This window comes from Ptychodera flava, chromosome 19 (genome assembly GCF_041260155.1).
Source record: "Ptychodera flava strain L36383 chromosome 19, AS_Pfla_20210202, whole genome shotgun sequence".
Taxonomy (NCBI): domain Eukaryota; kingdom Metazoa; phylum Hemichordata; class Enteropneusta; family Ptychoderidae; genus Ptychodera; species Ptychodera flava.
The window spans coordinates 11,556,056-11,570,798 of NC_091946.1; the positions used below are offsets into that span (position 1 = coordinate 11,556,056).

General features: G+C 38.8%; 1 protein-coding gene across 4 annotated transcripts in view; it reads left to right on the forward strand.

Annotated features, from left to right (window-relative positions):
* Positions 1 to 10,039: 10,039 nt before the first annotated feature.
* LOC139118567 (arrestin red cell-like) overlaps positions 10,040 to 14,743 on the forward strand; it is a 131,541-nt gene continuing 126,837 nt past the window's right edge. For 2 of the 4 annotated variants that reach the window (XM_070681926.1, XM_070681930.1), the window contains exon 1: positions 10,040 to 10,714. In XM_070681926.1, coding sequence (XP_070538027.1) covers positions 10,635 to 10,714 — 80 coding nt within the window. In that variant the 5' untranslated portion in view covers positions 10,040 to 10,634. The remainder of the gene's footprint in view (positions 10,715 to 14,743) is intronic. The other 2 variants (XM_070681928.1, XM_070681923.1) reach the window with 2 other exon arrangements.

Sequence of the window (14,743 nt, forward strand, 5' to 3'; positions counted from 1 at the left end):
CAAATTCTGAAATATTTGCGATATTTTCTTTCATCCGACATGAGGCTTTCTTTTAAACCTGAATTTAAATTCGCCACTTCCCTTCTCTGTCTTTACAAGACGGCAGGTGATGAATTTTCTTCTGTCAGCTTCTATTTTGTTTGTCGTCTTTTTTTTTGTATTTAAGTTGTTTTATTGGTAACATTTTCTTTAGTAACAGTAACTTAGATTAAAATGAAGTACAGTGCTTAGTTATCTACAATTTTGTGTAAAATTGAAATCCATTTGCTGCAATGTCTCTCTAATTTGTCTTTTTCCAGAGCTATTTCATACTCTAGATGGTAGTTGAATTTCACTTGCAACATAAATGCTGCAAAGTGTGGTTTACTCTGTTTCATTTTCATGGCATAGATGTGTCTTTTGGCCAACAGTAGCAAGTGATTATGAATGTCAGAGCAACCGTCAACACCAAAGAGCACTTCATTTAAGTTATGTCTCGTGAACAAACTAAGAGATTCCTCGAAAAATGTGTGAAACTCGTTCCAGAAGGTCTCAGTGAATTTACAGGTGTAGAAAAGATGATCTAGTGTCTCGTTGCTGTTTTGGCAGAATGAACAGAGCGGTGATTGGTCCATGCCTCTTCTAGATAGATCGTAGTTTGTGTACAGAATATGATGAAGAAGTTTGTTTGTCGTCTTTGAACCGAACCAGTTTCCATGGTTATCAGTTCGGTGAAAGCGCTACACGTCTTTTGCTGTCGTTTTTATCGTCATATAAATGCAGATAATTTTAATGTATCAAATGCAGAGGTCGAGTGAAACTTGGAAGATTTAGAAGATTACTGTTTGAAGTATACTAATGGCGGGATCCGATATACTTCAAATGCTATTGAGTATGAAAATAGCCACTCAGCGTACGTCTAAATGTGTTTATTGTATTCTTGTGTAATAAACACAGGCGCCCGTAGGCTGGGTAGTCTGCTTGATCGATCGATTTTCTGCTCGATCTGTCGATCCCGTACCCGATCTTCGCGCCACCGCACTGGGAGTATTTAGGTTGTAGTGGCGGGCAGCTCGAGCACTGGATCGATAGATCGAGCAGAAAATCGATCGATCAAGCAGACTGCAGGCGCCTGTCGTAATAACTAAACTTTCGGTTAGTTCATATATAATGAAGGCGTACTAAAACACATCCATCCCAAGCTCACATGGAGTATATGCTAATCATCACACCTTCCGTGGTGTACTGAACAGTCGCTTGTAGTCTATGCAAATCAGAAGATTGGCAAAATGTGGAATTCGTGTCATGTGACAACCCAATAGAAACCAAGAAAAAGAGTACAAAAAGGTGACTTGTTTTTGTGGTAGCTGCTTATTTTCTCATGAGATAATATTACTACCCAGCCTTCAACCTGAAATGTATTCGACAAGATGGCCGCGATAGATTTTAGATTCAAGCATGGATCACAGAAAAAGAGTCCCTTTCTAGATCTAAGGTCTACAACCAAGTATATTTAACTTAATAAAATCGTACTTGTCTGCCCTTTTTGGCAAGGCCGGATCATTCCAAGCTGTAGTAAAATCAACACTGTCATAAAGGATATGTTTGTATTTATTCACCATTACAGGCTCCCTCAGGCAAGCACCGATTTTAGTACTGCCACTGTGCCAGTGTAGGGAGGGCGCGGCTCCTCGTTCTTTAGGTGTGCACGAGTACCAAAGTCAATTGCTTGTCGTCTCCACAAATTATCATTCAGACAATTTCATTTTAGATCAAGGCAATTTTTTGTCAGATTTTGCCAAAAATTTGATCAAAAACTGTAGCCAATTATAAATTATGGCCACTTAGTCCAAAATTATCAAAACAAATAACAGAAAAATTCATAAAATATGGTAAAATGTTGGGGTAAAATTTTGCTGGGAAACATTAAAGCCCTCAAACGGTTACTTACATGTTATTCATCGTGTTACGTGATTTCTCTTTAAAATACCATGCATCACCTCTTCCATGCTGACGCAAATCGATGAATACAGCGTACGGTCGCTCGGCACAAAAAATTCAATAAATACCTAGAAATGAAATATTATATTTATCAAGCAAAGGTTCGGTATTCAGTGCATACTTGGTGTCGTTCGTGCAATCTTGCGAAAAATGAAGTATTGAAGTATGAATTGGAGCTAGATTATTTTTCCAGCTTTCATTACGTTCAGTTCATATTTCTGGCATAAGCTTTGGGGATGTCCCACTGCCTTGATTCGTAATAACGTAAAATTTCAGATTTTTTCTGTAAATCATGTTCCTCCCATGCTCCCCAGGTTTTTACCTGCTTCTGGGAAAAATTTGTGACATTTGCAACCTTGGCACCTTGTTTGCTCTGACGTCAGAACTTCTAGGAGGTCGGCGATTACGTAATACGTAGCAACGACGCGCACTCTGGCTACCGTGACAACCACAGGGTCACTTCAAAAAGTGTGCTAGAGAGAGCACGGTCCCAGCTACCGTGTACAAAATAAGGATAGAACCGCCAAAATCACTGGCTACGTCGTGATACACTAGACCGAGGCTAATTTGTGTCTGGTTGACGATGATGACGTAGGGTCGGGGATGATATATGTATGATATAAACCTTGCATGGGACTTTTGGGACTCATTAAAATCCATGTGTTGTGCGTAACCGAAGGGACTGTGGCAAATCTCACAGAAGAACTTTGTTGGTTGTAACATATGACTCGATCTTGGCTTGTCAATAACATATACAGTTTCGGAGGATTCCGCCCATAATTTATTTGTACCCGAATGTAAATTTTGAGAGCGATCAATTGGAATATAGAGGAGAGACGCGCTCCTATTATTGCCCGCAAATACAAAACATATTGTCACAATATCGAAGAATGCCCGGGGAATCAAGTGAATCTTGCAATTAATATATTGTGCTGCAAACGGCCTCTGCAAACAATCGACTCACTTCAAAGCTATACGTAGTGCTGATAAGTTCTTTCCCTATCGAAGTACCACGTCGAACCAGGACGACAAGCTAGCTTCTGTCTCTGACAACAGAGTGGATTTCCTAATCGATAATGACATACTGAACTTTAGGAATACTCACGGGAGAAGGATTTTGACATTTCCACTGTAATCATCACAAACCTGATTTTTACACAATTCTCGTCATATACTGCATGTCATATCTAACTGCATGTTTTTCGTTTAACCTGAAATTCATTTCTCATTACAATAATCACAGGGTACGAAGTCATATCAAATGTGTAAAAAATTGTTTATGTTGTCTGTCTTACGGTAAATAAAAGTACTGCACAAGTAATAGTGGGACATGCATACATTACTATGCATTGCCGCAACTATAGACTTTACTTTCGAGGGTCTTCGCTAAAAGCGGGCACAGTTGGATTAAATTCTGAGAATCATTCAGGATTCCAGTGCAGTTGGGTACATACGCAAGTGTACCGTACAATAATGATAGAAATAGCAAGTTTTCTCTTCGACAATGTTCATTATTGTAAATTTTGCAATAACAAACATTTTTACACAAGTGCCTTCTTGCCGTGCAATGACCAGCGGTATTAGTTAACAGACAACGGCAGCTGGGAAAGTGCACGTATCACACCTTCCGAGACCAAGCGTGAACTGGCGTATTAAGGTTTGCTATTCTACCACAGATGCAGTAATTAAAATTCCAGGTGGCATTGTAGTAGCCATGCTACCGGAGGCATGAAATTACGCAATTTTATTTGCAAGATCGGGTTAGCACGAATGTACATATTAACTCTCGATTATCATGTCGATGCTGTGACATTACGCCCTGATCACGGTTACGCCACACAGAGATCATACCAATAAACCACGATTTTTGTTCATAGCGTAAAATTGCGCCTGAACCACACGAGACCTGTCGCTTGGCGACACTACTTTGTGATTTTATCACGTTTAGCCCGTACATTGAGACTTTAAACCCACAAAATAACTTTATTTACGTTGGTTTGTCTTTGCAGTTAACGTCTGCAAATCCAGCTGCAAATCCCAAGTAATGAAGTCGGGAGAAAGTACTCGATAAGGGCCGTCATAGGCACAGGCGCCCGTGGGTTGGGTAGTCTGCTAGATCGATCAATTAATTCTGCTCGATCTATCGATCCCGTGCTCGATCTAGCCGCCACTGTAAGTTGCAGTGGCGGGCGAACGAGCAGACTACCCAACCCACGGGCGCCTGTGATCATAGGGCTGTGTCTAGATGACGTTGTTGCATATCATGTGTGTGTGTGTGGAGAGAGAGAGAGAGAGAGAGAGAGAGAGAGAGAGAGAGAGAGAGAGAGAGAGAGAGAGAGAGAGGTGGGCGACCTCGGTATTTTCGAGACATATTTTCTATTCCTTGGTACGACGGCAAAGTAGATGAGTTTTACAGTCTAAACTACATCCCAAAAGTACAAGTCTCCATATCACGAGGACAGAACATACACGTTACTCACGTTTGTCAAATTTGGAAGAAAGATCTTGTAAGTAGTGGCTCTGCAGAATCCCTGGTTGTACCTGTCCATTCAAATTGAAAAGGACGATTTTCAATTTATTATTGCCAGTCAATCCGCAGATTCAATTAACTTAATCCTATAGAATCTCGTTTCAGTTTTACTGACATAGTCATGAAAAGCGATTGACAGTGGTAGTGGCCTCGTGAATATATCTCTCTGACTCTGTCGACAGCGATGGACATGAACCTGTCGCTTGTTACAATAATTTCAGAATTTAGATTAATAAACATATACATTTTCCCCGGACATTTTCCAACCGTTCTACTAACACGTAAAAATAACGCTATCTGTGCTATGTTGAAATGGCGGTAAAATGTAGTGGCCTTGCAAGCACAACGCGACGTATGATGTTTCTGTTGATAAACGAATTCTACTCCGGACTAAAAATTCAATGATCAACAACAACATCGACTCAATATTCCAACTTTTAAAAACAGGGTGACCCCGAGCCAAACGTAAAAAAGGTGATATATATATATATATATATAGTATATATATATATATATATATATATATATATATATATATATATATATATATATATATATATATAGTATGTATCTACGTATCTATCTATGAATGTATGCTTGGAAAGTACACACATGTAGGATAGTGTTGGAATAGCTCCAATCATGAGTACATTTAAATTATCATATTAAATCAACAAATGCTCATTACAAATGAAATTTATCCACACACACACACATACACACACACAAAGGCAACCATATCTGCACTTCTTGACCAAAGGCTGAGTACTGTCACGATTCACACGCCTACAAAATGACGTGTGTCTCTTCACACCGATGAGCCTGGCAGATGTGACCATCAATTAGGAAGGAAAACGTTGCAAAATTCAATCAGTCATATTCGATTTGTTAGTTCGGCTGCTATAGTTTCCCAGACAATTGTTGTGTGGGTAGGAATCGTCAAATCGTAAGTGGAGCTGGCCCATTGGATGAAGCGTCAGATGTTTGGATGGAATCGCTGTGGCTCCGCAAGGCAAAGGAGATGACGTATATGTCAATTGTCCATGATGTTGAAGGGGATCGGGAAGGTTAACAAAAATTATTGACAAAAGGGCCACAGGCAAAACTGTATGTAAAACCAGACTCCACCATTTTATCTGTGAAGGTGGTGCGCTTGATTTTATAGAGATGAGCCCACATTTGTTATTCGACTTACAGCAAATCTGTCCTCAAGGAATGGCTTTTCTCCCTGGCTTTTAAATTCTGACAAATCTTTTTGGTTTCGGTCTACACCTTGCGTCGAATCCTTTTGAAACCTATTGCCAAAATTAAATCCTCATGTAGTGATGACCTACACGTATTAAAACGATGAAATTTTTGAGTCATTTTTAAAGAGAATTTTATACGTAATTTACTTCTCTTATCCAAACATTTGCATGTTGTTGACCGTGATTTTTAATATTGATTATGAACGATGTTTCAAATTATCATTCAAATTTCCTTTCAGAAAATTGTTTTCCATATACTTATAGGCCTAGTAGATGTTTATTTTAACATCTGAATGGCTTTATGACCTGCTTGTTAACGTTATGAATGTGAGATATCCTTCTCGCTGTACAATGTCTGGTAAATTCTCATACCGTTATATGTGAAGCAAACGTGCACTTACGGTATTATTATACAGACCCTTTAAGGGACAAAGTCGGCAATTTTTCATGAATTTTGTGTGATACAAAATACTACTTATATTGTTTTACATGTTGAAAGATACTAAATAAATGGTGACCATGCGTATATTTGACGCCGGTTTTAGACAAATTAAGTGAAACCATCGCGAAAATGAATTAATGGTCATGACCATTAATTCATTTTCGCGATGGTTTCATGTATCTTGCCCTAAAAAAGAGGGAGCTCTTTTTAAGGGTCTTGTGACCTACGGAGTTTCGTTGTGCATACAGGACGCGCCTACGCGTACGCGGGGTCCGATAACAGGGACGCATAAATAACTTAGGGTGTTATTGGATGCTATTTGAGTTTTGACCTCAGATTATAGACGCAACACATCGATAAAACTTCGCGTACAACTGTCAAAGGACAAAGACAAGACACAATGAAGGAGAAAAAGAAATCCCTACAAAACCAGTGCTAGGATCAGACCAAGACACCAAAGGTTGGTAGCATAAATCTTTATTGGCAGGCAATATGTATCATCGTCAAACGTATTAAAATAAAATAGACAATAGCAACAAAAAACCTGTGCTTAGACCAAAACACCTTTGCCCCGCCCAAACCCTGGGGACAGACATTTACGCCGTCCCCTAGGGTTAAACTCGGAATTCGAATGGACCACGGTATAAACAAAACCACGTGCGCAAATGAGTGAGTTTGCACTGCCGTCACGTGATCTTTTTGGCGTATACTGAATCTTATTCCGGAGTAGAACCATTTTGACCTCTCTGGTAAAATTCGTCATAAAATAGGTATTAGGTTATTCACAAAATATCGGAATTTATATCCCCGAACATCGTACGCTGACAATACCTCTATTGTACGACGTACTGGCCGACATGAGTCCCCTGTATTCTGTGAATAACTTTATTATCCTTGACAAAGTCTAATTAAAACCATCATTCTCTGAATCATACTTTTATTTGGCAAGTGGCAAATATGTAATGGTAAGGCAAAGTTTCATTTTCATGCGGCTCTAAATCGTGTAATTAAAATGGTTGCGATGCTTAAATTAGAGACAGTAACTTTAAACCGTGCATAATAGAAATGTTAAGCTAAAATGCTAAGAATACCGTCTAAGTGAAAATATTGAATCACATATTGAATATTGAATCACATATACATTTAAATGTACTGGTTTTTCAAAATTCCAAAGTCGGTGTTGTGCGTTTTAGAGTCGATCTCTCAGATATAGGCGCAAGCTGTACCATTGTAGTGGGAAAATTTACGTGTATTATAGGTACGTTTAAAAGTTGTTTTTCATGTTTGTCATGATGGCCATCGTGTAATGTAAACATTACAGCTATGATGACGTGACGCGTCTACGATATTGTGCATGGAATACATTGCACAGTCGCAGTTTTGACGACGACCTCCCTTTAAAGGGACAAAGTCGGCCATTTTTCATGAATTTTGTTTGCTACGAGATACTACTTAAATTGTTTGACATGTTGAAAGATACAGAATAAATGGGTGACCATGCACATATTCGACCCCGCTTGTAGACACGATACATGAAACCATTGCGAAAATGAATTAATGGTCATGACCAATTATTCATTTTCGCCCCGGTTTCATTTAATTTGTCTAAAACCGGGGTCGAATATTTGAATGGTCACCCATTCATTCAGTATCTTTCAACATGTCAAACAATATAAGTGGTATCTCGTATCAAACAAAATTCATGAAAAATAGCCGACTTTGTCCCTTTGAGTACGCAGTGTATGTATGTGTGGATGGATGGATGGATTGCGCCAGTGAATAGTGCCCGTGTTCCCAAGTTACGGATAAAAATACTGTTTTTTCCTGATAGAATATTCGCAAATCAGATAAGACCATTCGGACCAGAGCAGGGAGCTGGTGAACTCTATTTACTATAAGGCATACTGGCAGATACACTCCCTGTAGGGAGAGTATGGACGTTTCAAATACTTGTATCAGTATAGTAGCATGTGCAGTAGACACAAGGCAGTCAGGGGTAATATCACGGATCCCGAAGGCCAATAAGCATGATGTCATCCTAAAATCACAAAAATAAATTGCAGAAAACTGAGATTGGAGTTATGATTGATCATAAATGCGCATGGTACAGAAAAAAATTGTTGACAGTCATATATATGTATATATATGTATATATATATATATATATATATATATATATATATATATATATATATATATATATATATATGACTGTCAACAGAAAAAAACAGAAAAAAATTGTTGACAGTCATATACATGTAATATGCGCGTATTAAATTTTCGAGAGTATAAAAATATTCAGTTTTTTATGGCGCAGAACAAATAAAGGCTTCGTTATATATGAAGGGCAAGGCACGTTGCCGTTTTTACTGATGACGCGTAACTTAGTATTCCGGTGCGGAAGTCACGCGTAAGGGAAAATAGACACGCTTTAAGGTGAGATGTGTGTCACGTGTTTGGCCTGGTGCGGATGATAAATTCTTGTCAGCGATGACATTATCATTACCTTTATGATTTGTCGCAGGTTATATTACTCGAGGGTAGGGGATTATGCTTTTGTCACAACCCCTGCGCGAATGACGTGTTTAGTAAATCCGCGGTTAATTAATTAGGGGTTGGTCATTAGTTCTTACAAAAAAATTACTAGTAATAGATTATGTTTGTCACAAAACAAGTGAAATGATGTTTTTTGCCTTATCCAATGAATTTCCGACCCACACAGGCTTAGCGTTCTCTGTCAGGAGAAAAAAGAATCGAACTACCAGAAAAGATGAAAAGGAGACAGCCTATTATGTTTGACGACCATAGGAATTGAACATGACTTTCCCCTTGCTGTCTTCAAGAAACATAAACAGATGTTCAAAAGGCGTCGAACACGTTTTTCACCTTTTATTTTACCACGCAGTGAGATATCAATCATTGAAAAAACCCTCAAATAGGGGCATCAGAACATGAAGAACGTGTGGTCTTAAGCTTACAATACAATACAATACAATACAATACAATACAATACAATACAATACAATACAGTACAATTATCTCAAATTAGGTTTTAACACTTTTCGGAAAGTTGGGAAAATAATCACGATTAAACGTCGGAGGCCTACACATCAATATCAGTGTCTGCTGCCCTGGGGAGGTTAGCCTAGGCCTACTGCCTTTGAAATACGACTCAAAGGAGACATTTTACAAAGTTTAACTTCTCAGCTCTTTGTCACTGGAAATTTTACACCAACCAATATACTCTGAGTAATTGGGAATCGGTCTGGTGTATTTGAAGGGTACATTTTTTATCGAAGTTGCACTTTTTAACATTTTAACGAGAAATTAATAACAGTATACTTGTTTTCATGAAATAAAATAATTTGAATTTTTAACCCGTTAGGGCCTAGAATAATAGTTTGGTCTGTTTTATTTCGTAAATACTACGGCAAAACAAACAAACCATTATCGCTTTTTTATATTTTTGGTTAATTGCGTTCTTCACAAGATTACGAATACACAAGGAGATGAATTTCCCCGCAAAGAGTATTGCGTAAAAACCAAAAAAAAGAGGAAAGTTTATATCTCCGTGTGTGGTTCTTCAGCGACCGGCAACCGGAAGTGACGACAGGACAGGGCTCTCTATCTCCATAGAATGTATGGCAAATAATTGTTTTAAGTCTATTTCGCATTTATATGGGTAGCCGAAACAAGGGGTATATGGGGTAGTGCATCACTAGTTAAAAGTAGGCCATACATTGATTTATTAGATTACTAAAAAAGTAAAGGTTTTGCGTTTTTCGGGCTACGTAGCTTGCATCCCTTCAAAATCGTAAGGCTAGAGGGTCTTAGACGATCACGTGATCTACATATAACCCAGGCAGCAGTATCACCGTTCATACACACACAGTGGCTCGGCACCTTGATCACATAGAGAGGTCGACCCGCCGATTATACTCGGCGCATCTATCGATACGTCTCGGTAGCGAGTCCGCGATCGTGAACTGAACAACAGATCTTGCAGTAGCCATCGTTCGAAAGAAGGCTTGAGAGCGGCACTTGTAACTTGTAAGGGCTTGGTCTCACAACTCGTAGGTCGCGTTGTACGCCGGACACACAGTCTTCGCCTGCGCCGACGACGATCTGTGCTAGTAATATTCCAGCCAGAGCCTCCATCCTAGTCGTCTGTCACTCGACTCGCATAATCAGTTTCCGAAGTTACCCTCGCTCGATAGCTGTAGGTATTTTAGAGGTCTGATCGAGTCGGTGACGAACAAAATTTGACACAGGAGTTGTTCATCGAGTTTGCCGGACACTTCTCGAACGTTGCATTTCTGAGAACGTTGCATTGCCGTACAACGTTTAATTTGAAACGCATATATACTCTTGCTTTTTCACCGTTTACTGTCATCAGCCGACTGAAGCTTGAAGTAGAAATAATACAAGTCAACGAATGGCGTCGACGGGCAAAAACTCAGAGAATGGTCCCAAAATGGAAGGAAGTCTGGATCAGGTGAAGAAATCTGGCACAAGGTAAAAGGCACTGATGTTTTGTTTGTTTGTTTACATTTATCTCGTCAGGCTTGACGTTCGTATCAACCGCAGATACAAGCGACATAACGGCGATAGCAATTTTTCGTCTCTTAACCAACGTACACTGATTGACATATTCTTGCGTCAACGCGGTCGTTTTAGAATCTGGGAGTGGAAAAATGCAAATGAAATACTTCAACGCAAATATCTATCCATCGGGAGTCTGTAGTTTCTTCCTCGTTCATTGGTCTTCCCCCTGGCCCAGGTCTGTAAGGGTCAACTGGTGACTTTTGACCCCAATATGTTCGCCCAAACGCTGCTCCGTCCTGTGCGAGATGCCTACGTAGTGAACGTGCAGGTTTCAATCGTTTTGATGTTAAGACTCATTAGAAAAACCGATACAAACATCGAGAGGGCTTGATCTAAGATTACTGTTCAAACATACGCGGTGCTGCCAATTTTTGATGCAGAGCAATAGTGTAGTGCTATGGCGCCCGGTGGCGAGGGACTGGCCGACAGTCGTCAGAGTGGGCATAAACATACAAATTATGCACTTTGAGTGAGCAAGGACTCATGCACGTTGATTTGTTCTTGGTGCACATTCTTTGGCAGGCCTCAGCCCTGACAGGGATTTGTCGATGATGATGATGAATTCTGCATTTGATCTCCCAGTTGCCCTGGCAACCATCTCTCTCATCTCAGGAGAGTGACGGGTGTTGTTTTAACCATACATTTAGTAATGCTCCATTGAGTCTCTATACAGTCGCTACACAGCAAGGTGAAAGAGTATCAAAAGGTGGATTTTTTCATCAAGATAATAATGAATGCAATGATTATTTGTAGGCTTGCATATGTGCTGGCTGGGGGATGTAAATAACAGGCTTAAATTGTGCAGTTCCAAAGGTGACCTCTGTGTCCAAATGAAGGCTTCTGATTAACACGTCTTGTTGCCTGTAAATCATAGCCTCGTGATATTCTTGAAGTTTTTGATTTTCCCATGGCTATTGGTCTTGTTTACCAGTAGGTTTAATTTAGTGTCATCCGAAATGATGGTGTTCATGTTCCTTTTTTCTCACCAAGTTGAGGTACCAATTTTTTCCATTTTTCTGTGTACGTGTGTCACTGTTGATATGCTTGAATTATTTCATTGAAAACGCTTAATCGTCATAACCTCACTAGTAGTGTAAGTGATTGCCTGTGTTGTGATCATTCCAGATTCTGTAGTCTTTTCCTATCTTTTTTTTTCTTCTGATCCGGCAGGAATATGATAATGATAGGTTATCTACGACAAAAATAATATTGGCTGTGATATTTGTTTCTAATTGCTTCTTTTTCTTTAAGTTGTTATTGTTCCTTTTAGTGTAAATCCAAAAGTGTGTCAGTTGATATGTTTGGATGCGTAATGAGTGAATTACCAGTTTTTATGAGCCAGTTTTCTTTTCTCAAATTAGCAACCCAAGTGAAGGCAACAAAAGAAGAATATTTAAAGATTTATAAGCTGTCCAGAGTCCTGCCTTTGTAAACTGCGACTTTGAAAGAAACTGCCGTATATTAATGAAAGTCACCATGTCATGAATGTCAAAGATTTTTATGCGAAATCTCGTGTCCCTTAAATCAGACATTTGATGACAGCTTTAGCTTATTAAAATATCCTTGCTGACATGAAGACTTAGATTGTGCGTCACATGTAGCAAAGGTGGTTTTCATTGCTGACCAAAAGGATATGATGTAAAAAAACGGAGTCATTAGGATATCGATCAGCTTGAAGGCTGATTGAAACGTCTTATGAATCACTGATTTGACTAAGTAATGGAGACGGTACATCCTTTGATTGTAAGGATAGACGGAAAAAATTCAGATGCTTCTTCAAGCATAATATGCAGATGTGTTATCTTTTGCTGATTGGACAGATAGGTTCATATGTTATAAAATGTCACGGGGTCTTTCTCTTATATTTGCATGAAGATAGTCGTTAATACCAAAGTTGTGACCTTGTGCTGTATGATTTTTGTCAAATTGACCCTGTGAGGGAGAGAGGGGGAGGCTAAAGGGCTGCTGGCACGGACAGTGAAATGTCTCGAAACAGTGAATCTCGTTATTAGTGAAATGAATCCATAAGCAATATTTTGTCAATTTGCCCACAATCCCTCGACACATGGGAACTGTGATTTGCCAAAGAAAAAGCTCCGTTTTTCTGCATCTCCTGTTTTACGTATGGGCGACATTTATGAATCCAGGGTCCTGAACTCTTGTGTTTACGCCAGGGGTCTCTGACGGAGTTCAATATTGACATGGAAAAATGATCCATAGGCAAAAGCAACAGCAATGGGAAAAGTACCTGTAACTTTGATAATTATTCAGGGTAGTCTGTGAAATTTCATAATTCTGTTTGTTGAAGCACAATGCATTTCTCAGACTGTGTAATTTTCAAGGTAGAGACATGTAAAGTATTTATGGAGATATTTCTGGAGTAATTTCCCTGTGGACTTGTCGACAGGAAAAATGCACACTTTTCATTGAGACTGCACTTGCTAACTGAATGTGCCATTATATAAAAACAAATAAATCATATGTTTACAGTAATGAGTTTATTTTTTATACAAAATTTCAAATTCACTTTCTGAAAATTTGCAGTAATTTTATGCGTACACTTTAACGAGGCTTAGCAGGGTCTGAAAACTGTGTGCTGCGAGAAATATTCCAAAAATCTTCAATCTTTGTGCTGTACAACGGCAATGATGACTGGTATGGTCATACTCCCTAGAATGTATAAGCAATATAATTCTCAGCATTGTATGTTAAAGTCAGTGTAATTGAAATATTGAATGTATGTAATTATAAGAAAATTGCAAAAAATAGTTATCAGCATTTACTGTTGTGTGTGGTCAAACTATAGTGACTTCCACCCATGGTGCATCCCAGGTAATAGTGACTGTTCCCAGAGTTTGTATTCTGAATAGACCATTGTTAAAATCCTAGGAAGATACCATTGTTGTACTCACTCTTAATTATTGTGTGTAGTGCACTTGCTAAATTCTTATTTCCTGTATTTATTGGCTGAAGGCAGATATTTGCCTTCTCCGTGTTATGAAAGCCAAGGTCAAATATTTACAAGACCAGCGTAGAATATTTTTCAGACTTACATAGGATGAGGGAGTGAGCTTCTTGTACTTAGAAAAAAAATGCTGAATGTAAGGCCAAAAAAAAAAATTGATTTGTTTCTGGTCAGGGCGCGCATCACTTCAAAGTGTGTGCATCAACTCTTTTTATTCCTGTTTTTCATTTGCCCCTATGGAAAAAAGGGGAAAATGTATCAAATTCCAGCCAAAATAAAAAAAAATTGAAAAAAAAATCGCGTCACCGCATCATTTTTGCCACATGTCAATGACCAGAAACCAACCTATTATTTTTTTTGGCTAATGTCCTCCTTTGCCATTGAAAGTGACTTATTTCCCTCACATATCTTGTAGCCAAGTTGTTAAGATGGGAAGAATGCAATTTTGAAATTATGTATGATTGTCCCGTTTCAGTAGAGGACTGATGTTCACGCTCATGACAATTACCTGTACTCCTGGCCTGTACTACAGTAGAAATATGTACTGTATACTCAAACTGTAGACAGTGGAGTTTTCCTACTCAATTGACCCCTACTCCCCTATGTTTTACAGTGGAATCATCCTACTCAATTCACCTCTGCTCCCCTATGTTTTACATTAGGATCTTCCTAATCCATTTACTTCTACTCCCGTATGTCTTAGAGCAGTCTGTTTATTTATATGCAAATAACAATACAAAAATAATATGTTTTGCAACAACAAAAGAGTATGCAAATTATTTATTGTTATGTAAATTGACTATCTGCATATTCCGAAGGTTTTAGAACACTGGATTCATGTTATCTACATGTTCTTCCGTATTAGTGATTCGCTATATCCAGTTTCTGCCGTGAGCTCGGAAAAAGAGAGGAAATTGATAACATAACTGCGATCAACCACATGGCATTTTACTAATTTTGTGTAAGGATGGAAG